Source organism: Typopeltis vanoorti, chromosome 12, assembly GCF_054136105.1.
Source record: "Typopeltis vanoorti isolate ZY-2024b chromosome 12, IOZ_Tvanoo_1.0, whole genome shotgun sequence".
Lineage (NCBI taxonomy): Eukaryota > Metazoa > Arthropoda > Arachnida > Uropygi > Thelyphonidae > Typopeltis > Typopeltis vanoorti.
The window spans coordinates 108865352-108891318 of NC_143560.1; the positions used below are offsets into that span (position 1 = coordinate 108865352).

Below are 25967 nucleotides of genomic sequence, written 5' to 3' on the forward strand. Positions count from 1 at the left end.
ATGCATTCCACGGTTCAACCACCCTCCAAGCAAAGAAACCACTCCTCACCCTCTTGCTCACAGCTTCCTTTTGTAACTTCTAGGGATGGCACATTGTCATCACTCTTTCCACACTGTTCCACCAAGTGAAAGAACTCCCCCAGTGTCAACCCTGTAACTGCCTCTCAACAGTTTAAAAGTCTCAAACATATCACCTCTCCTTCTTCTATCCACCAAACTCTGTAGTCCACATTCCCTCAGCTGATCCTCATAACCAACATTGTATAGTTGTGAAACCATCTTTGTCATCCGTCTTTGTATCCTTTCCACAGTTAATTTATCCCCTTCAAATCCTGAGGACCAAATCTGAGAACAATAGTCTAAGTTTGGTCTGATCAGAGTCTTATACAATGGAATGATAACTCTTTTATCTCTGCAGGTCAGCGTCCTTCTCAGTATTGCAGCAATTCTATGGGTTACCTTCACTACCTTTGCAATACACCTCCTCCCATAGAGTATGCAGCATCCCATCGATGTTTCCCAAACCTCAAGACCTTACATTTTGCTGCATTAAACTGACACCCCCATTCATTTATCCATCTATCTAGCTTATTTAAATCCTCTTGCAGGGCTACCACATCTGCACTATTACTAATAATCTTTCCCAGCTTCGCATCATCTGCAAACAACTGAATATCCCCTTGCAATCCATTGGAACCCCACTTGTAACCTTCTACCTCCTTGATATTGCCCCATCATACACAACTCTCTGATACGTATCAGACAGCCAATCCTGAATCCAGTTGACTAACCCAACATCTAAACCATGTGCTGCAACTTAAGTATCAGCTTATCATGTGATAACTTGTCAAATGCCTTTGCAAAATCCAAAAAAATGGCAGTATATGCCTTTTTCTCATCAATTGCTCTTGTCACTTTATTATGAAAGGCAATATATTACTAAAGCAAGAGCATCCCATAACAAATCCATGTTGATTCTCACAGATAACATTAACCTCATCTGCCCAACACTGTATATGGTCTCTCACTAATTTCTCCAAGACCTTAACAATTACTGATGACACACAAATTGGCATACACTTACAGTCTGCTACTGCCCTTATGCAATGGCACTATCTTAGCTTCTTTCCATTCCCTGGGTACCTTTCCCATAGCCAGACTTTCATTGAAAAGCCAGATCGACAGAGCTGTCAGTTCTTTAGCACATTATCTCAAAACCTGTGGTGAAAAATACTATCCAGTCCCAACTGTTTTATCCTTTATCCAGTGTAAGCAAACAAAGGTTGCATGTAAAGTATCTTCATGACTAGGCTACTTCCATAATAGGGGCTAATGACTTCACATTAATTGCCTTAGTATCCCATAATGCAAAGCACACATCATTTCATCTATGTATAATGCTATGCCCTATGGAAAGGGTCACTACCCAGGCCAGTTTCAAGCTTTATTGAAAGATAAAGTGCAGGGATATCTTTCCAAAAACTACGAGTGAACTTCGTTGAATGACCACTTCTGATCTAAATCATTACATGGCAGGAAACTCAGCAGTGGTGGCTCCACTCAGTGATAGGCAAAAACCTGCCACCAAGCAGAACCCCTCTACTCCCCAGGTAGCAAGCAAGCCCAAAGACAACATTATTAAATTGAAGTAAAGTGCAGGGGTTACCTCGCCAAAAATTCTGAGATACAAGATCTTACTGAGTGACCCAAAAAGATCACTAACAGTGGTGGCTCGTGGATTGAAATCATTGGGGTGTGCTGCAACTTTCGAAATATACATACACACTGTAAGTACAGTGTATATGTGTTTGGATAAAATATCAAAATTATGGTAAAAAATAAACATGAAAACATATTGTTTATTATCGATAAAATTATACAGTTTAGTATAATTCAAAATTACTTAAAAATAAAATCCATTCCTTTAATTGTAATTAAAGGAATGGATTTACAATTTTTGGACATTACAATTAAATCCTTTAATTGTAATGTCCAAATATTTAAAGAGAAGGAGTAAACACGATAAGCACTACGAACACTCTACTACTGGTGCAAACTAACTTCACGATGGACAGTGCTGCATTATGCTAACAGCTCGCATCTCACTATGACGTACATATGCTTGCGCACTGTGGTAAACAGTGCTGCTAGCGTCCTTTGCCCTCCTAAGTGCTACAAGATGGATTTTTTTTTATATACAAAATAAGAGAATTGTATAAGATTGTTGATGATAAAATTAAATATTACAAGCAAATATAAATAAATTAATAAATATATTTATATATCGAGAAAAATTGGTGGTGGTGCAGTTCCTATGCACAAGCCCTACTCAAATCGATCACTACTAAACTCAGATTCTTATTGCTGGCTCCACTCATTGACAAACAAAAATCCATCACAGAGCAGAGTTGCTCTACTTCCCAGGAAGCCAGCAAGCTCAAAGATAAACATTAAATGCCATCAGTGGGAGCCAGAACTAGTAGAGATACCAAGGTTAAAGTCATGCAAAAGTGATATATTTCCCACCTACAAGTTGTGAAGAGGTGTAGCACCTAATTATTGAAATACTCTGGATTAGAGTTGGTTGTTGAAAGTTTTTCACCTAGTTACATATTAATAAAATGTGTCAAATAAATATGAAAAAATTTAACATGGGTATATGTAGGAAATTTTTTTTTTCACTTGGATTGCAAATAAAATTAAACTTGCTAAGAAAAATAAAAAATATTGTTTTATCCTTTATCCAACTGTAAACAAATAAAGTTTGCATGTGAAGTATCTTCACAACTGCGCTACTTGTATATACAGATGCTAATGACTTCACATTAATTGCCTTAGTCCCATAATGCAAAGCACACATCCTTTTGGGTGTGTATGGTGCTATGCATTATGGGAAGGACCACATATGATTTGTGCATTACTTCAAACTTGGTATCTCTTCTGGCTCCCACTGATGAGACCTCAATAAAGGTCTAAACCAGTCTGGGTAGTGTCTCTTCCCATAACGCATAGCATTATGCACACCCAAAAGGATGTGTGCTTTACATTATATGGGATACTAAGATAGTTAATGTGAGGTTATTAATCTGTGGACAAATAGTCTAGTCGTGAAGTACTGTATGTGCAAACTTTGTTTGCTTACATGTAGGTAAAGGATAAAACAATATCATTTCTTGGCATCTTTAATTTAATTTATAACCAAGTGAAAAAAACCTTTCAACATATACAGTAATCCCTTGATTAATGCACCCCGATTAGTGCATCATTTTTTTTCGATACCCAAATTCGATTAGTGTGCCTATATGCATCTTAAAAATAAATGTTACAGATTTTACAAATTTTCTATCTATACATTTTTATGGCTAACTATTTTAAAAAATCACTCACCAGGATGAAATAACTTTGTAAAATGTTTTAAATCGGTAACTAAATTATTTTTAATGGCATACTACACTACTTCCATGTAGGCTATGTATACTATGTTCCAAACTTTTACTGCCAAAATTTATGTCATCTGCTATAGTACGCCCACAGATTCGAGACCCTTCGACATTTCTGTGCACAAAAAGGAGAATGCATTCCGATAATAGGGTAATCAATCTATCTTCTGGGATGAGTTGTTTATTATTACATGTCGGAAAATTAACTTCTCTTTTATGATCATTGTAGTTTTTAAAGTGGTTGCTTGTATAACAATTGGGAAATTTTATCTTTAAAGCATGTGATTTCGCGTGTTGGTGATCAATTCGTACGCCCTTCATTTCTTTCTCCCCCTTCAATGATAACGTCCAAGAGTTAATTAAATCTCATTCTGAAGAATCGAGTGATTCTAACCTGCTAAATTTAGATGCAAAGCGGGAAGATCCCAAAGAATATGAAGAAAATTTAACCACTGATAGTCAGCCAAAAGAGATTATACAGAAACAATTTTAAAATATTTTTTGTACAATCGAAGTTTTCAAGCAGCAATGCTTAGAGGCTGACCTTCATGAAGAGAGAAGCAGTAAAATTTGCATAAGAGTAGAAGAGGGAAAGGGCCATATCATCGGTTGCATGAAAAAAAGAAACAAAATGCACACCAAACTACTTTAGCTCACATGGCATATTCCGGTAATTGGACCACATTTTTTTTAATAAGCTATATAAAACACAATGAATTAATAAAAGACCCCAGAAGTTTCATAAGGCTTTTGACTTACATCTTCAGGGGTAAAAGCTAACTTAAAGTTTAAAACGCAAAGAAAAGAGAAATTATTAGTAATAGTTCATACTATACAGTTGTGGCCATCTGACTATTCATAAAATTAAAAATCAGAATGCAGATTCAAAGCAGTGCTGAGTTTAAACAATGCTGGATGATGCCACATTCTGTTGTTCACGTTCATAATGTCCGAGGTCTGATTGAGATATATTTTTTATTAAAGCTGCCCAAACTTGGTGGAGAATTAATCCTTGATTTTTATTGCATTGTGTTGGTATTTTAAGCATGTTTGCAGCTTCTTTAAATTTCCTTATGTAACAGTTTTTTTCAGAAAAAACATGTTACATTACAATTAAAGGATTTAATTGTAATATCCAAAAATTGTAAATCCATCCCTTTAATTACAATTAAAGGAATGGATTTTATTTTTAAGTAATTTTGAATTATACTAAACTGTATAATTTTATAGGTAATAAACAATATTTTTTCATGAAACAAAACAAGAAGAATATATTTTATTTTAAAGTAATTTTGAATTATACCAAACTGTATAATTTTATCGATAATAAACAATATTTTTTCATGTTTAATTTTTTTTTTTTTTTAAATTTTTACCATACTTTAATCAGAAAATTCAACTTACTTTTTCAGGAAAAACAAAAACAAAGAAAACACGTAGATTATGCCAAAGTAGTTATCAACCTTTATTCACGAGTCCTATCAAGAGAAGAAAACAATCTACTCCTAAAAGTTATTTAAATTAAGGGGATATTAAATCCCACGTTGTTAAGGGGATATTAATATCCCCTTAATTTAAATAATGTTTATATCGCCGAAATGAAGCCTGTTGGCTCTTTATATTTAAGTACTCCTAAAAGGTTTTAACTTTGCCTTAATGCCACGTTTCATCCCAAAAATTGACATAATGGCTCAAATAGAAAAAGGAATAAGAAATTTAGCTGGTAATACATCAGATCTCATCCGCATACAAACCACAGCATTACTATTGCAAAGTAAATTACTTCAAAGGAATCTTCCTTACACAGAATACACTTCCCTCAAAGAATTAAAATCAGACAAAAATATCGTTATAATCAAAGCAGATAAAGGGAATGCAACAGTAGTTTTGAACTCTGAAGATTATAATAATAAAATGAAAACTCTTCTTGAAGATTCTAATACCTATAAACCTTTAGACAGAGATCCCACTTGGCACGCTCACAATAAAACCAATGATCTAATGAAAAAGATACCTAATTGGACTGAAGAACTCTACATTCAAAACACCCATTAGTTCCAAGAATTTATGGTGTACCAAAAATTTATAAGATAGGTATTCCCTTAAGACCAATAGTAGATGGTAGAGACTCTCCGACCTCTAATTTAGCAAAACATCTCACCAACATGATTTTACCTCATACAAGAAAAACATCTTCTTTCATCAAGAACAGTACACATTTTATTGAAAAAGTAAAAGATATTTATATCGGACCTTCAGACATCTTAGCAAGTTTGAATGTTATCAGCCTATTTACAAATGTTCCAAGAAACGAAACTGTGAATCTCCTGGAAGACCTTTTTCCTCCGGACATCGTAGATTTCTATAAACATTGTATAAATAATACTTTATTCATGTATCAAGAAAATTTTGGAAACAAAAAGAAGGATTGGCTATGGGCTCATCTCTCTCTCCAGCTTTAGCTAACCTATTTATGGAAAACTTTGAAAATAATGCTTTAAACAATTATCATAAAAATCCAAAAATATGGCTACGCTATGTAGACGATATATTCATCATATGGCCAGGAACAACAAATGAACTCATTGCTTTCAATTTCAGACTCTTTGATTTTTAAATCCTTGATTTTTTCCAGGAAATCTGTTGAATTTTTTTTATGTAGGATCTTGAATGTCCAGTGAGAGCACTTAAAGAACAAGACAAGACTTTTGCAATTCGGTAAGTAGGAAAATCAATTATTTCATTCTTTAAGTGCTCTCACTGGACATTCAAAATCCTACATAAAAAAAATTAAACAGATTTCCTGGAAAAAATCAAGGATTTAAAAATCAAAGCGTCTGAGTTGTTAGTCAGTTTTGACATTGTATCTCTGTTTACCAATATCCCATTAGCCGACACAGTCAATTTATTATATGAAGATTACCCTCTAGATATCGCAAAAATTTTCGAATTTGTTATCCATTCAGGTTATTTTAGTTGGAAAAACAAGTTCTACAAACAAGTTGAAGGTACTGCCATGGGTAGTCCTTTGTCTCCACCTTTGGCTAACTATTTTTTGAAACAATTCGAAGAGACGTTTTCATCCATTCACCTTCAACCATCTCTTTGGTATCGTTATGTCGATGATGTTTTTGCCATTTGTTCACATACTGAAGATGAGCTTTCCACCTTTCTACCAACAGATAAATAGCCTTCATCCTCGTATCCAATTCACCATAGAAAAGGAAAATTCTGGTACTTCATCTTTTTTGGACATCCTGCTTACTCGAACTTCTTCTGGTACCTTATCTACAAGTGTCTTTCGAAAGCCCACATTTACTGGCAGATACATTCATAAAAAGTCTGCTCACCATACATCTCAAAAATTTGGCATTCTTAAATCTCTAATTAATAGGGCACATAAAATTTGCTCTTCTCCAGAAATCTTACAACAAGAACTTTCCATCATTAAAAAGTTAATGGAATTGAATAATTACCACCTTAATCAAATCCAACAGATAATTGAATCTTATGTTCCAATACCTAAGATTTCTTCAACAGTTCATAGCGTTCCAATCCCCTACATTCCAGGAATCTCAGAACCTATAGGTAGAATTTTAAAAAAGTACCAATTGATTCCCACTTATATTCCTATCAACAAAATTTCTTCCTTATTGCCTTCTACAAAAGATAAACTGTCATCTCTGTCTTTGGCTGGCGTTTACAAAATTCCTTGTGAATGTTTCTTATTTTGGACAAACTGGCCTTTCTGTGGAAAAAAGAATTAAAGAACAATAATATTATATTGATTACAACAAACCTCAGAAGTCTGGTCTAGCACAACACAGTATTACCACTACCCATAATATCCAGTGGGATAAAGCTATTCTACTTCATAGATGCAGGTTCAAATATGAACGCCTCTTTAAAGAAAGTTGTGAAGCTTTTTTACACCGACTGAATTTAAATCGAAATGATTGCTTCTCTCGCTCTCAAAGATCTGGGAGACTTTTATTTTATGTAATTATTAAAAAACTAATTATCATAAATATTAATTATTTATTAATTTCTTTCATTTCCTAGCTCGCGACAACATTACATTTTAATAGGTGATCCACCGAATATTCGTTACTTGTATTCTATTCCTATCTGTTTGTAACACTGAAGATGTACTATTATTTTTAGTACGAAATATCTACCTTATTTATTAATTAAAGTTATTACTGTGGACTTACGTGTTGTTTTTAATAACCCTTATAAATTGATCACTGAATACCTCAACAGTATCTTCTGCAGCAGTTACTATTCTAGTATATTCATTCATTCATATTTTACCATATTCATATGGTAAAATGCAGTATAATATACTGCATTTTCTGTCTTTTACTTGACATATATCTAAAAAAACTTGGATTTTTCTTTCCCTGATTTGCTAATTTCTACTCATACTGCACTTCACTTTTGACGTCCTTACTGAGTCACTCTCCTAGCTTGTTCTTTATATTCTTCATGTAACTGATTATTGCCATTATGCATCTTGTACTGCTTCCAAAGTGCCTTCTTCTTCTTCCAAATTTCATGCTTAAACCCCCACATTCATCCATTTTACACCTACAGTATCTTATTCAGCCTTTTGATCTTTGGAATACTTTATCAGTTCCCAGGCAGCATTTATTTCCTTACTGTTCAACTCCTCATTCCATGCTATAGCTCCAAGATGTCTCCTAAGCATGTCATAATCACCAGCCTTGTACTTCCACATATATACTTTCCTCACAGAAGTCTGCATATGGCTAGCCACAACCCAGGTGATCACTTCATGATCACTCACACCAACTGGAGGAAAGTGCAAAATCCCACTCACAATTACATTTGTTGATGAAATGATCAGATCTAAAACTCTTTATCCTCTCATGCCCTCATTTAATATGCTGCCTGAAATAGTTATCTCTCAAGAACTTTAAAATTTATTTTCTTTCCATTTCTATTCCCAAATGCTCTCTCTTCATTCCAGTCTATACTCGCATAATTATAATCACCCTTCCTTCGTTCACTAACCCAAGTTGTTTATATTTTTCTTCATCACTGTCCTCCACATTCCCTGGCTATATAGCAACATCCAAATAAATATTATTATCATTATCGTGACACCTCCAAGGAGTCCGAAGACTTATCGTGGGAGGACACCTACTATACAACTGTCTCCACCGCTACACTGAATCTCTACTACCAATCATCTCCATCAACGCCATCTACTACCCACCACCACAACTAGTTTTTTTTTTTTTTTTCTGTAAATTGCGTGTGTTCTGAAGGGCCAATTTGTCTGTATGTGGGACGAAAAACCCGAATTTCTGGGAGAAAAAACCCTGCTACCTCCATATGAGATTGGCTAACTCACCTTCGACTGAAAAAGTCCACATAAAGATTCCTCTCATCACGACGAGAATCGAACTTAGGCCTATTCCAATTGAAGGGCGCAATGTACTGTCGTTCTTCCAATTGCGCTACAGAGGCGTTATAAATATGTCTTCCTGTTAACCTCAACCTCACACCCTCATAGTCATTGCCACTATTTCCCTCTTTCATGTCTACCTTATGTAGACATAATTCCCCAACTATCATTCAAGAGCAATACCCTGTGAATGTAATCTAACATACTTTGGCCATTCTGTGGAAAAAAGAATTAATGAACATCAATATTATATCGAATACACGAAACCTCAAAAGCCTGGTCTGGCACAACATAATGTTGACACTAAACAGAGTTTCCAGTGGGATGAAGCTTATCTCTCTGTAGAAGCAGGTTTAAATATGAATGCCTTTTCAAAGAAAGTTGTGAAGCCCTTTTACATTGGCCAAATCTGAATCAGAACGATTGTATCTCTTTCCCAAAAGTTTGGGGGATTCTTATCTTATGTAACATCAAAAATAGTTTTAATAATATTTTAATAATATTATTTATTAATATTAATTTTGAGAATGTGGCAACAGTTTTTAATTGGTCAACACTGACTGCTGTATGCACCTTATATTCCTGTTCCTTTGATTTGCTTGTTTCTACACACTGATGATGTACTGTTATTTTGAGTATGAAATATCTGTACTGTCATTTCATTAATGTAAATTACTGTGGTTTATCATTTAATTTATTGTTTATAGTTATCCCACAGGTACCTTTAAAGATTATCTTTTCTGATGTACCTCTGACATAGGGAATAGAAATGGTATTGTTATGTTCCTGTGTTAGAGGAGGAAGTAATGGGCTATGTAGTATTTTATCTATTTTGTAGGAATTGTCATTGTTGGCCAAGAAAGTATGGCACAGATAGTGAGTTCTGTGGACAGAGCTGTATCATTAGAACAAATGGCTCTGGCTTTGTGTGTAAGTGTTTTTAAAATGCCATACTGTCGAACTGGATGATGATGTGATTGTTTATGTAGATATCTTCCTGTGTGTGTGTTGGCTCTCTGTAAATGGAAAAAAGATAGTGATCCATCTGAAAGGCAGGTGATTAATGTATCAAGAAAAGGTAAACAGTTACGAGATTCTTTTTTTACTGTGAAGTGGATTTTGGGATGTTGGCTGATTAGGTAGGTGACAAATGCATCCAAAGTTTCTTGTCCATGGGGCCAAAGGGCAAACACAATCATCAACATAGTGTAACCACACTATGTCAATGATAGAGGCTGGTGTGTAGCTTTGGTAAGTACTTTGTTTTCAAAGTGTTCCATGTAAAGGCTTGCTGGGATAGGGGGCGAGAACCCATAGCCATACCATTAATCTGTTGGTAGATTTTTCCTCCCCATGTAAAGTACCCTGCATACATAGTAAATTTGAATAATTCAATACAAATATATCAGGGGGAAATTTAGATTTGATCAAATCAAGTGTGTCTATTAGTGGCACATTGGTAAATAAAGAGGTGACATCAAAACTAACCATTATGTCTGAATTTTTAAGGATATGATTTTTAACTAATGATTTGAAATGGACTGAATTTTTTACATAAGTAGAGGAATTGCCAGTAAGGGGGACAAGAGACATGGCTAACTGTTGGGCAAATCTATAAGTGGGACTATTTGTGCTATCAACTATAGGACATAGGGGGATATTAGATTTGTGAATTTTTGATAATCCATAAATGTGGGGTGGTTTTAACACGAATCAGTTTTATTTTTTTGATGACTTCTTTTGGCCAGGAAGTCATTTTTTCAATAATTTTTCAAAATATCCATTTTGTAACTTCTCTAATGGAGCATTCCGTTAACTTAGCTATGACCAAGACAAACTAGTAAGCACATGCTATGCAACTCATATTTTGTGATTTATATTTTGAATGTAGGTAAATGATTTTCTCTCCCTGACAATACCCATGCAGAATTGGATGAAACACATTGGAGTTTTAATAAATTCTGTTTACTGAGAGTAGGCCTAAAAACAGCACCACCAGACAGGAGTTCATATATTTGCCTTTTATTAGTGCTTTTTAGGTTTCATTAGCTTGACAGCTGTTTTTCAAATTGTTGGTTCTCATCAGAGACTAGGCAATTCAATTGTTCAAATTGCCAATTCTAAAAACTCATCAGTGACCTAAAGGGTCACATCTAGCTTCAAAACTGGATCTCTTATGAACCTTTGCGCTCTGCCTGATCAATGACGTGAATCTAGCCTAACACAACCAGAAGCAGGTGCTGCCATCGAGCCAAGCCTTTGCTCAGTGAGGCAGCAGACAAACCTCTAGAATGCACAGGCCTACTGTTCTTTTCAGCAGCCATGCAGAAAGACAGAAACCTTAAGGAAGCAAAAACACTTTATTTAATACTATAGCAATCCTACTGCCAGAAAGCTATTATTCATAAGTGAACTCTGAGTAAGTGCAAACAGAAAGTATTTAAATATAAAGTCAAAAAGGCTTAAATCTGGCAATTAAAATAAATATTATGAAGGATATTATATATCCATTCTTTTTATATCAGATATGAGATATGTCTTTTAACTAGCACAAACCAAGGCAGCTTCTATGCTGAAGGTCATATTCTCATAAGCTCTGGTAAATTTTGAAACTTTATTTCCATATCTGATATAAAAAGAATGGATATATAACATCCTTCATAATGTTTAACTGAATTGCCAGAGTGAGGCCACAAACCAAGGCAGCTTCTATGCTGAAGGTCATATTCTCATAAGCTCTGGTAAATTTTGAAACTTTATTTCCATATCTGATATAAAAAGAATGGATATATAACATCCTTCATAATGTTTAACTGAATTGCCAGAATGAGGTCTTTATTGGCTCTCTAGTTAAATAAAATACAACTTTTTTGTTATTTTACATATTAACATTACTTTCAAGAAATGATCTTTAATTAAAAATTAAGAAGCATTCTTTATGTGGAGGAGAACACGTAATTAATATATTGTTCTAGGAACAAAAATCTTGCAAGGCACAAAATTAGCATTTTGCAATATTTGTAACATGATTTCATATTTATGCGGTAATGCAGTAATATGCATGAGGGACTGAAAAAGTCCTTTTTAGGACTTCCAGGGTAACAAATGTATTTCCCACGATGAGTCTTCAGACTCCTTGGAGGTATCAGGAATAATAATATTTTAATCAGTCTGTCTAATTTTGAAACAAAAATACAGTAATCCCTCGATTAACGCACCCCGATTAGTGCGTTTTTGATTACTGCGTCATTTTTTTTTCGATACCCAAATACGATTAGTGTGCCTATATACATCTTAAAAATTAATGTTACAGATTTTAAAAATTTTCTATCTATACATTTTTATGGCTAACTATTTTAAAAAAATCACTCACCAGAATGAAATAATTTAGTTACCAATTTAAAACATTTTACAAAGTTATTTTTAATGGCATACTACACTACTTCCATGTATACTATGTTCCAAATTTTTACTGCCAAAATTTATTTCATCTGCTATAGTACGCCCATAGATTCGAGACCTTTCGACACTTCTGCGCATGTCACAAAAAAGAGAATCCACTTCGATAATAGGGTAATCAATCTGTCTTCTGGGAATGAGTTGTTTATTATTACATGTCGGAAAATTAACTTCTCTTTTATGATCATTTTAGTTTTTTAAGTGGTAACTGTTTTGCTTGTATAACAGTTATGAAATTTTATCTTTAAAGCACGTGATTTCACGTGTTGGCGACCAATTCGTACGTCCTTCATTTCTTTCTCCCCTTCAATGATAACATCCAAGAGTTACTTAAATCTCATTCTGAAGAATTGAGCGATTCCAACCTCCTAAATTTAGATGCACAGCGGGAAGATCCTGAAGAATATGAAGAAGATTTAACCACTGATAGTCAGCCAAAAGAGATTTCACAGAAACAATTTTAAAATATTTTTCGTACAGTCGAAGTTTTTAAGCAGCAATGCTTAGAGGCTGACCCTGATGAAGAGAGAAGCAGTAAAATTTTCAGAAGAGTAGAAGAAGCAATAGGGCCATACTATCGGTTGTATGAAAAAAAGAAACAAAATGCCTGCCAAACTATGTTAGCTCAATTCTTTGTTAAGAAGTAGAATAATAAAATTTATATTCTGAATATGTTTTATTGTCTTTCAGCTTCATGGTTTTCCTTTAAGTAGGCCCTGAGACATACCTTAATTCTTTTATAAAAAAATTAAGGTTCAAAAAAGAAATTTGAGGAACGAATTATACTTTTTCCCATAGTTATTATATTCGATTAGTGAGTTTTCGATTAATGCGCTTGTTTTAAAGAACACATTAGGCGCACTAATCGAGGGATTGCTTTAGTCAGTTTTTAGGTACTAGGTGCTGAATTTCAATTTCATTAAAAGGTGTTCAGTCAGAACACAGTTATTACACATACACCTGCAGTGTTGCAAAATATCCTGTACATAAAACGGTTAATATCAGCAACTTTTATGAATATATATATATAAAAGTCAGAAAGAAAAAATTTTGTAATCTCTATATATATATATATATATATATATAAAAATAAAGCTAAGAGTGTTTTCGATGTTCACTTATAACTCGAGAATGAATCGACTGATTTTGATTATGTCTTCACCAGTAGATAGAGGATGTTCCAAAGATGGTTTATGTATATTTTCTTTGATGTACACTTCCAGATTATGGAGCAGTGATTAATTTTCTTTTTACCTCCCTCCACGGCCTGTACTGCAGTTTAACAATATTATTATTACACCCTCCATGGAGTCAGTAGACTGATTATGGGAGGTTCATTCAACTGACAACATATTTATCATATAGAATCTTAAAATCCTTAACACTCCTTGTATTAACAACACATTCTGGTAATGCATTCCAATCACTGACAATTCTCCATGTAAAAAATCTACTCCTTACACCCCTCTTCACCACACTTCTACATAACAGGGATGACCTATGGTTCTTCCTCTCTCACTTTCTCTTTTTATAATCCCCTCTGGATTGGATATAGATTTTTTAGATATTGTTAAATTCTATTTTTAGATATTGTGATATTTAGCACTTTCATTATTACCATTATTATGCTTATTAGTAGGTATTTTATTTTATTTTTTTTCCAATATGCCACAATGAAGAGTAAGTTCTATAAGTCATTCGACTCCTGTGCGTACGAGACAAGACAGACTGAAATTATTGAAGTTTCGTCGAATAATAAGGAACGGTCTGCTTTCTCTTACAATTGTAATATAAGATATTCCACTGATCCAAAGTTGTGATTGGTTCTATAACTGTAGTATGTCAGCACTGTAAAGCGCTTAAATACACACATGGATCTCCAAGAATGTGTTGTTTGAATGGAAAGGTGAAATTAAATGAAATCACAACTCCTCCTGAACCATTATTATCATTCATTACAATGCAACATCCACAGTCTCATCAGTTTATTGAAACTATTCGAGCTTACAATTCTACATTTCAAATGACTTCATTTGGTGTGAAGCAAATAGTTGAAAGGGGATTCATGCCTACTTTCAAGGTGTAAGGTCAAGTGTACCATTTGGCTGGAAGTTTGTTGCCATTCAAACCAAATGTTCATAAATTTTTACAAATTTATTTCATTTCAAATCCACGCGAACAAGCAGCTTTCCGTTGTAGACAGATCACAGGGTTGAATTCAGAAACTGAATTTGATTTACAAAGAATGTTACATCAGCATAACATACATACATACATACATACATCTTCAAGGCCCACTCTTCCTAATTGGGTTGTGGGGGCAACAGCTGCAAGAGGAACTTCCAATGGTCACGATTCTCTGCCACCAAGCTGAGGTGTTCTGGTGGGATTCCCAAACGTGTCCACCCAAGGTTTTGGATATAATCTATCCAGCGAGTCCTTGGCCTTCCATGTGGCCTCCCACCCTCTGGCTTGGTAAAGAGGGCCTGCTGAGGAAGCCTCTCTTGTGGCATTCTGACCAGGTGCCCATACCAACGTAACTGTGATCTCTCAACACGGAGAAGCAGCGGTTGAGTATTGAGGGTTTCCCGAATTGCAGAGCTTCTGACTCTGTCGAGTTTTGTCAGCCCCGCAACCCCTCGAAGGAACCTCATTTCAGCTGCTTGGATTCGTGTCCGCATTCTTTTTCGGTCATTACCCAACTCTCATGACCATAGGTGAGGATGGGGACATAGACTGTATTGAAGACAGCCAGCTTTGGTCATTACCCAACTCTCATGACCATAGGTGAGGATGGGGACATAGACTGTATTGAAGACAGCCAGCTTTGCCTTCTGGCTTAACTCCCGCTTCAATACTACCGAACGGCCAAGCTCCCGCAATATTGAGCTTGCTAAGCCAATTCGAGTATCTAGCTCCACGTCCCATTTTCCATCATTCGTGAATATGGACCCAAGTTATTTAAACTTCTCCACCTGCCTCATTGGGACTCCACTTACATTTAGAGTGCACTGGGATGGTTGTCTTGAGACCACAAATGTTTCAGTTTTGGCTACACTGATCTTCATTCTGGCATCTGCACAAACAGCTGCAAACCTATCCAGGGTCCGCTGGAGGTCATCTGTGGAAGAGCTAAGCAGAACTAGGTCATCTGCCTCATTGTAATTGGAAAATGTAGCTCAATGCTACATTTTTCAATTCTGACACACTCACTGCCTCGGCTGTGCCTATCAATCCAGTCCATAAATATTATGAAAAGGAGGGGTGACAGAACACACCCTTGACGGAGGCCGACGGAGACTGTGAAAGGTTCAGACTTTGTGCTGTTTACCCTGACACAAAACTCTGGGCATTCATACAGGGACTTGATGGCAGCTAATAGTTGACCATCCACTCCATACTCCTGTACTACTTGCCAAAGCTTATCCCGAGGAATCCGGTCATATGTCCTTCTCCAAGTCCACAAAACATGTGTAGACATTCTTGGCATATTCCCAAGATTTCTCAAAGACTTGCCTTAAAGTGAAGATTTGGTTAGTTGTGCTTCTACCAGGACGAAAGCCACATTGTTCTTCCTGGAACTTTGACTCAACTATGCTCCTGCACCGTCTTTCCAAGCACTTAGCATACACTTTCCCAGGCAGGCTGAGCAGAGAGATGCCACGATAGTTACTGCAATCCTTCTGGTCTCCCTTCTTAAAGACTGGTATTATTATGCCTGTCTGCCATTGCTTTGGTGCTTGCCCAGATATCCAAGCAGCCTGACACACTCGAGTCAGCCAGAGAACACCGTCTCGATTTAAGGCTTTTAGCATTTTGGGCCGAATTTCACCATTGCCAGCAGCCTTGCCCGATTTTAGCAATTTTATTGCTAAATGGACCTCTTCTGCTGTGAGACTAGTCATTGCCCTGATCTGCACCTCTTGGATGTCCACAACTGCTGGGCCACCTGGGTTAAGAAGGCTCTCAAAGTATTCCCTCCATCTGTGGAGGATATCCTTCTCGGTTGTTAAAAGTGCACCATCAAAGGCCTTAATTGCCCTTGCTGTGCACGATTTCCTCCCTCGAAGGCGGCGGATGGTCTGCCAGAATACTTTGTTTGCATTTGCATAGGACGAGTCTAATCTTTCTCCAAAGAATTCCCAAGCCTTCTGCTTTGCTGTCTTTACTGCCTTAGCAGCAGCTTTTCGTGCCTCAGCATACCGCAAATGCATCTCAGGTGACCTGACTCTACGCCATGTTAGGTAGGACTCCTTTTTTGCCCGGACAGTTTTTCGGACTTCTTGGTTCCACCAAGGTGTCCTTTTCTCACTGCCTGTTGCCACGTCGAGCTGCTTTCTGCCACACCATGAGAGTGCAGAGGCAGTGACAGCTGTTCTGAACAGCTTCCATTCCTCCTCAACATCTGCAGTATGCTTGGGAATCTCTTTGAACATGGAGGAAATGTCATCTGCAAAATTCTTCCTCACAACCTCATTTTCCAATGTCTCCCATTTCACGCGGTATAGCTGCTTAGTCTTACCAGCGTTGATGGTCGCATCTGGTTTCTGAAGCCGTAGAATGCACACAACAAGGTGATGGTCAGTTGACAGTTCTGCCCCTCTTCTCACACGAACTTCCAACACTGAGGAAAATAGGTCTGCTGAGACTATAAAGAAGTCAATCAGAGACCTTTGTTCTAGTGTATCCCTGTACCAGGTATACTTATGGACTTCTCGGTGCTGGAAGAAGGTATTCATTATGGACAAGCTGTTAGTACAGCAGAAATCCAATAATTTCAACCCATTCACGTTAAGGTCAGGGGCACCGTTCCTCCCAACCACACCCCTCCATGTCTGGTCATCTGTTCCAACATGTGCATTGAAGTCACCCATTAGCAGGACTGATTCCATGTCTGCCACCCTGTCAAAAGCAGCTTCCACTTCCTCTAGGAAGGCAGAGTATTCTGACTCCAGAATGTGTTGTTTGAATGGAAAGGTGAAATTAAATGAAATCACAACTCCTCCTGAACCATTATTATCATTCATTACAATGCAACATCCACAGTCTCATCAGTTTATTGAAACTATTCGAGCTTACAATTCTGTATTTCAAATGACTTCATTTGATGCGAAGCAAATAGTTGAAAGGAGGTTCATGCCTACTTTCAAGGTGTAAGGTCAAGTGTACCATTTGGCTGGAAGTTTGTTGCCATTCAAACCAAATGTTCATAAATTTTTACAAATTTATTTCATTTCAAATCCACACGAACAAGCAGCTTTCCATTGTAGACAAATCACAGGGTTGAATTCAGAAATTGAATTTGATTTACAAAGAATGTTACATCAGCATAACATATATATACAAATTTTTAAGTTGCCTATGGATAATGCTAACAATGTGCAAGAACTAAGACTGGCCATACATGCAAACTGAGTACTGACAGGATAACATGCAGGCAGATTCAATGCGCCCACAGCTAATGAAGTAGCAGTTATCATTACTGGGCAAGAATTCAACTGCAGAGACATAATATTACATGGTCATGACGATAGACTGAAACGGATATGCAAGACGCATAGAGCCTATAATGCATTCCAATATCTACTTTTATTTGATTTACCACAAATGAATCCAGGCAGTGGATAATCTACAAATAGAAAAACTGTTTCAGCAATGAATTTTTATGCATATCGTATGATGGTATGGATGGAAAATTTAAATCCCCTACACAGATATGGTCAACTCATCAATCAACACTGGATTGACGTATGCTAAAACTGAGTCCAAGCATCTCGCATACATGCATTTGCAATGCACTGCATTGCACGCTGATCAAAATGCTTCAAACATTGGTCAATTCAAATATTGCCTTCTTCGTCCCTGTTGTTTCCATGAAAATATTCAAAAATGTTAAAAATTGGGAATGGTGAAGTACAGCAAAGAGACGGAAAAATTATATTAACTAACACACCTAAATATTGGGAAAACTGTTGGAACTGCAGGCAAACTGTTGTGTAGTGTCTGCCCATCTATTGGGAATATAACAGAGAAGTCACCTTCATGGTTCAGGGAGAGAGCTATCCTCGCACCTCGAAATGATGTCATGTCAGTAATGAACAAGTTGGTTCTTAATAGGGTTAGTGAATCTGTTAGTGTTTATAAATCAGTAGATACTCTTGGATGTAGATCAGGGGTTCTCAACCTGGTTGTGGTCGTAGGCACATTTGAGACTGGGAAGAGAGTGGCGGGCACGAATATTTTTTTCTATGAAAATTTACACTTGCTTATCATATCAAATGATAATAATTAACAAATTAATTAACTATGAAAGTAGGATAATACACAACTAACATTTCTTATACAACTAAAACATCGCACAATAAGCAAAAACATTTCGCTTTACTCTGATAAAACAATAATCTTCTTATGAATCGTTGTTGAATTTATAAGTTTGTTTTTATTTGGATTACTCATTTTGAAGCAAAATTTTTAAACACAAGAAAACAATGTATGGTCAAAGCTTGCTGACAATACCGGTGAAGTGGTGACACATCCCTCAAATGCATGGTTGCCAGTAGACTAAATACATAAAACATGTGCACAAAATTGGCACTGGTAATACTCGCACTCAAAGACAGAAGAATTACAAAACGTTTGTAATATAACATAAATGTTAACATTTTTTACAATTTCAATAAATATTATTACTAGGAGAAGACGTATTTTCCAGTTTTAATTTTATTTTTTCCTTATTTAATGACTGATAGTAGATGTATGCAAATAGCTCTGCAGGTGCATTTGCTCCTGCGAGCATAGGGTTGAGAACCACCAATGTAGATGATGCAATTCATTTTCCCATGGAATTTTTTAATTCACTTAATCTACCTGGATTGCCTAGTCATGAAATTAAATTGCAAATAGGTGTTCCTATTATGCTGCTCCGAAATCTGCACCCTCCCCCAAGTCTTTACAATGGAACTAGGCTTCGAATAAAATCGTTGAAACCGAATATGATAGAAGATGTGATATTTACAGGTCCTGGTATCGGAGAAATTGTCTTCATTCTTCGAATAAACCTCATTCCTTCAGACTATTCATTGGCATTCGAATGGTTACAATTTCCAATAAGAGTTTGCTTTGCAATGATGATTAATAAAGCCCAGGGATAGACCCTTAGATATGCAGGTTTAGATTTAAGAGGTGAATGTTTTGGACACGGGCAGTTATATGTAACATTTTCTTGAGTTAGCAGTCCTGAGAATTTAATTATTTTTGTCAAGGATGATGAAAATTTTAATGTTGTTTACAAAGAAGTGTTATAATGCTCACAATTCTACACCACGATGAAAGCACCAGCACCGAATACTAGAGTAAATATCCTGAAGTAAACCATTGGCAGTATAAGTTCATCTCTGTGAAGCGAGGGGGGGGGGTCAGCTGTTTAAATATATATAAAATTGTTATGTAGTTAATGTTATTAACCTGAATCACATAACAAAGCCAGAACAGTTGATAAGAATTATTTTAATTCTTAATCAACTTTTATGAATCAAAATAAATAATAATAATCACGAGAAAATTCAAATTTTTGTAATTAAATACATATAAAATTATGATTCATACTTGAGTTTAACAGGTAGACCACCATATATGGGAACAACAGGAATCCTAGTTTTTTCATAAATTTTTTGTAGCCATCCTAAAAAAAACAGATATGCATTTGTTAACTTTCATTTTCCAAGATATTTCTAGAAAATTACATGTAAATTTTATAATTTTTATATATAAAATTATATATATATATATTTTAAAAAAAATCCTTTTCTTATTTTACATACTTTAACAGCAAGAGCAATGGTACTGTATTATAATCAAGTGAATTTCATGTATATTTGGCATCTGTATTTGCATCTTCATTCTTCCATCATGGAAAAATCAAGAAAACAAATGTTAGTCAGTTAACCTTCCTCCTCCCTTTCAACATTAAGGACAGATCCAAGAGGGATAATCAGGATATCTTTCTAGCAAGAATTTTCTGAAACTATGTTTTGATAATTTTTGACAGTCAATATAAGACATTATACCTCTTTACCCCCTCCTCCTCCAACACACACTAAACATACAGTTAATTTATTAAACATACCTCCCACCAAAACATAAGAGTTGAAATTCTTCTTGCTGTGCAGTTTCTCTTACTGTAAGAGAAAAGGCAAAAGGGATCTGAATTCCTCTCCTCTTTCCAGATTGTGATTCTAGCTGTACAGCCAGTCCATTATTATTATTCAGGCCTCCATGGAGTCAAAAGACTCATCGTGGGAGATTCTTCCTAAGAAACAAAGTCTATCAAGACTCATTGAGGGGAGGTCCCCCTAAGAAACACAAAGTCTATCATACCACCCCTTAAACTCATTGACCGTTTTCGCTCTCACCACTCCATCAGGCAATGCATTCCATGGTTCAACCACCCTCCATGCAAAGAAACCACTCCGCACTCTCTTGCTCACAGTTTCCTTTCGTAACTTCCAGGGATGGCCTCTTGTCATCACTCCTTCCTGCTGTTCAACCAAGCAAAAGAACTCCCGAGTGTCAACCCTGTAACCACCTCTCAACAGTTTAAAAGTCTCAATCATATCACCTCTCCTCCTTCTATCCACCAAACTCTGCAGTCCACATTCTCTCAGCCGATCCTCATAACTATCATTGTACAGTCCTGAAACCATCTTTGTTATCCACCTTTGTACCCTTTCCACAGTTAATTTATCCCCTTGAAATCCTGGGGACCAAATCTGAGAACAATAGTCCAAGTGTGGTCTGATCAGAGACTTATACAACGGAATGATAACTGTTTCATCTCTGCAGGTCAGCGTCCTTCTCATTATTGCAGCAATCCTCTGTGTTACCTTCACCACCTTTGTAATGTATCCCCTAAATTTCAGATTTCTGTCAATCATCAATCCCCGGATCTCTTGTCTCCCCTACTTCCTCCAGTATAACTCCTCCCATAGAGTATGCAGTGTCCCATTGATGTTTCCCAAACCTCAAGACCTTACATTTTGCTGCATTAAACTGACAACCCCCCATTCATTTGCCCATCTATCTAGCTTATTCAAATCCTCTTGCAGGGCTGCCGCATCTGCACTATTACTAATAATCCTTCCCCGCTTTGCATCATCTGCAAACAACTGAATATCTCCCTTGCAATCCACTGACAATGTCATTGATATAAAGGTTAAACAATGTAGGTCCCAGTACTGAGCCCTGTCGGACCCCACTTGTAACCCTCTGCTTCCTTGAAACTGCCCCACCATACACAACTCTGATACCTATCAGACAGCCAATCCTGAATCTATTTTCTGACATCCAGACCCATGTGCTGCAACTTAAATATCAGCTTATCATGTAGCACTGTAAATGGGGGGGGGGTTACTTGTCTTATCATTTCTATTTTTATTTACATATACTATTAATATCTTGATATCGTTTATCTTTATTGGTCTTATATCTTAGCTTATGTTTCTTTAACTTGATATTTGTTTTCTATTATTTCCCTTCTTTATTGTTCTACCATGAGTATAATTTTTCTTGCCTGGGATCTCCAGATATTTATTTGATTGAAGACTGCGCCTCTGAAATTCCCTTATAGACAAAAGAAAGTTTTTATACCCTACTAGATTAATTAATCACTTATATCCTATTTTAGCCAAGGTTTGCAGTCATGGCAAAATTTACTAATAGATCACTACTAATCATTGGGGTTCCACTATCAGGTCTGAAATAGTGTTTTTTGGATCAGTGCATTGCAAAAAGATTGAATCAGACAACTATTTTTTATCAACAATAACAACAAGTTTAATTTCTGATCAAATAATTATACATATCACTTGAAATCACAAGATTCGTTTATGAAAAGTAATTCTTAGTCTTTCTCAATCACTCAACTTGGTTTCTAATATATTCTATCGCACTTAGTTAGACTTTCAAACAGCATACTTTATATTACAACCATCAGGAAGTTATACACATAACATGAATTCGTTAGGTGCGCTTGACATTCCCAATTTAGTATCTATCAAAATACAACATACATGTATACAAATATATCTCTCAGAATCTCATTCCTTTCAAGTACTTAAACATAATCTACGCAATAATATTTATACAATTCACCTCATTGAGTTTCAAATATTCCAATGGTATGACACCAGGAACATACTCTATCATAAAATTTAATCATAAGTACACATATAATCAATCAAAGAAATTTCAATAGCTCAATATTTTCTCCCAGGGAAATTAACTGCACTCGTGTTTCACTCATTAGCTATTTCACACTTTTATGAGAAATGTTAACACTCTAAATACTGTCTCCTTAAACTAGCAGTTTGATAGGGAATTCTTTCTTAATTCGCAAACAATAAATGAATGTATAGACTCACATAGGTCTCTTCCTATCTTGCATGTGTAATTCTATTGTAAGTACACCTATAATTCATTAAAGAAATTTCAACAGCTCAATATTTTCTCCAAGGGAAATTAACTGTGCTCATGCTTCACTCATTAGCAATTACACACATTTTCTCTAAATACTATCTCTTTAAACTAGACAATTTAACAGTGCATAGGGAATTCTTTCTTAATTCATAAACAATAAATGAATATGTAGACTTACATGGGTCTCTTCCTATCTTCCAGCATAAGGAAAGAAGGTCAGAAGACACTTCTGACCTTCTTTCGAAGCGACACCGGGCACCGATGAATAGTCATAGCAGCATATAGGGTAGGCATTCCGGCATCTTGAACTGCCCAACGAAGGATTTCTGCATAGGCCTGGTCGCACTTATTCGACTACAAGACCTTTACGGTAAGATTTCTCCTTGACTATCGCCTCTGGATATCTTCGGCTGTGACTGGAATGACATCGGTGGACGGGTCTCTCAATCTTCCCCACCGGAATTTACAGCACCTCGGTCTCTCGTGGATGGGTCACTCAGGATGAAGAAAAGGAAGCACTTCTCATCTTCAAACCAACCCTTTTATACACCAGAGTCCCTGCACCTTTGATTAAGTTTTTGGGACCCTTAGCGTCCCCGTGCGAGTCTTGCTAGTAGTTTGGAGAACCCTGTGTAATGTTTCTCGAAAATTTGCCGACAATCTTACTTCCTCCCTTTACTGCCTTAATCTTGCCTACGGGCCTTTCTTTTTGATTTGCATCGTGCCCTTTCAATATTGACCTTGAAGGTCACCTGCGATGGGTCTTGCAAACAATCTTCAAAAGACATGCCGAATTTCGGGTGATGCTCTTGGTTTCAATACTTCTATATTCCTTCTTAAACAATGAGCAAGTTAATTCCCTATGGGCTTATTTTGCTCTTTATACAGATGGCTTTACATAGAGAACTAAAATATACATTTTTACAAGAAAATTTATGTGAATTCTTACCGTAAAAAGTCGATGTTTTTAGATAATTTATTTTGGCAACATCGAATTTTTACAGCACCCTGTCAAATGCCTTCGCTAAGTCTAAGAAAATGGCAGTATATGCCTTTCCCTCATCTAATGCTCTTGTAACGTTATCATAAAAGGCTAGCATATTGCTAAAACAAGAGCGCCCCTTCACAAATCCATGTTGACTCTCACAGATAACATTACCCTCATCTGCCCAATGCTGTATATGGTCCCTCACTACTTTCTCCAAGATCTTACTAACTACTGATGACACATAAACTGGCTTATAATTAGACACTTACAGTCTGCTACCGCCCTTATGCAATGGCACTATCTTGCCTTCCTTCCATTCCATCGGCACCTTTCCTGCAGCCAGACTTTCATTGAAAAGCCAGGTCAAAGGCTCTGTCAGTTCCCAGCACATTCTCTCAAAACTCATGGTGAAATACCATCCAGTCCCACAGCTTTATTGATATCCAGAGTACTGAGTATTCTCTTACTGTAAGAGAAAAGGCAAAAAGGATCTGATTTCCTCTCCTCTTTCCAGATTGTGATTCTGGCTGTACAGTCAGTCCATATTTAAGAATTCCTTGGTATTTGGTAATAATACAGTAGTTAGTATTCCTGCTTGTCATGCAGAAGAGTGGAGGCTTCATTCCTTGCTGGAGAGGAGTTAAATCTTTTGTAAGATTTTAAAATTTGGGATGCAGGGTCTACAGTTGGTGGGACTAACTTAGAGGAGGTGGAGGAGATAAGAGATCGGGGAAGTGATAGTGGATAAGGAACTAAAATTGTAAGGGCAACACAATGGATTATAGCAATTACATGCAGAGGACAGTGATGTGAAGTAATAAGGAAATTATGGTTCAGCTGAACAAGATTTTGATCAAACTGAATATGGATTACTGTACACAGATTTGGTCACTTGGTTTTCAAAAGGATGAAGAGATATTGGAAGGAGTTTAGAGATGATTGACTAAGGTAGTTTCTGGAATACTGAGTATTAAAAAAGATTGAGGAAATGCAATCTGCAGAATCTGGATAGAAAGAGGGGATGGAGTGATATGATTAAGACATAAATTGGTAAGGGATTATTATCAGATTAATGTGGATGAGGTTTTTCATGGAATGAGAACAGATAGGTAGAAAACAAGATGTATAAGAGGAAGGTATAAGTAGGTAGGGGAGTGAGGAATAGATACTTTGCATGCAGACTGATGGGTGATTGAAATGCCCTGAGATTGCAGTATACCTGCAGAGACAATAAATTCATTTAAGACATGTTATGTGACAGTGGCACCTTCCATGATGAGGTCTGATGATGATAATAATAACATTGGAAAGGATGTTTTTCAATTTATTATCATCACCACCATGCAGGTAAAGTGTAATAATTTTATTCAGATATAATATAAACATTGTATTCAAATGATTATGAAAATCAGCATCAGATGCTCTATAATTTTTATCATCTACATGATTATTATAACTGGGCCTCTATAGAGTTAAAAGACTTGCTGTGGGAAATCTACAACTAAATACTACGTAGGCTGTTCAATAAGTTATAAGACTATATTTATACAGAAAACAGATTACCTTTAATCATCATCATTTATATGGTCTTTTTCGAAGTAACTACCGTGAGACACAATGCATTTGTCCCAACGTTACGTCCACTTCTTAAACACACGTGAAAGTCCTTTTTTGAGAGTTCTTTCAAAACTGCCTCTGCAGCTTTTACACATGCTTTGTTGCTTTCGAAATGGCTGTCTCTTAGTCGTTTCTTGAGCTGAGGAAAGAGCCAGAAATCGCACGGTGCGAGATCAGGACTGTATGGAGGGTGTGGTAGGATATCTATGTTGTTCTTCTGCAAAATGTCCACTACATAACCAGCAATATGTGGCCTTGCATTATCGTGGTGCAATAAGAAGCCATTCTTCAGCAATGGACGCTTCCTTTTGATGTGCTGTACCATTGTCCGTAAAACATCCACATAGTATGAGCCGTTTACAGTATTCCTGGGTTCTACAGCATGTTGGTAAACATTGCCATCGTAGTCAAAAAACATTATGGTCATAACTTTACCAGCCGATTTTACAGTTTTTGCTTTCTTGGGGGTAGGCGAAGACAGATGCTTCCATTCACTGCTTTGTTTTTTCATTGTAGGGTCATAGTGATACAACCAAGCTTCATCTGCTGTAATGAT

The 25967-nt window shown here is 36.3% G+C and overlaps 1 protein-coding gene and 1 long non-coding RNA gene across 12 annotated transcripts in view; one reads left to right on the forward strand and one right to left on the reverse strand.

Moving 5' to 3' along the window:
* Nucleotides 1-25967, reverse strand: part of LOC150101128 (DGAT1/2-independent enzyme synthesizing storage lipids-like) — a 178860-nt gene that overhangs the window by 29698 nt on the left and 123195 nt on the right. For all 3 annotated transcript variants that reach the window (XM_090401209.1, XM_090401210.1, XM_090401211.1), the window contains one exon: nt 19939-20014. In XM_090401209.1, the coding sequence (XP_090257335.1) occupies nt 19939-20014 (76 nt within the window). The remainder of the gene's footprint in view (nt 1-19938; nt 20015-25967) is intronic.
* The window catches only part of LOC150101129 (uncharacterized), a 160184-nt gene that overhangs the window by 29235 nt on the left and 104982 nt on the right, over nt 1-25967 (forward strand). The gene's annotated exons all lie outside the window — the stretch shown is intronic.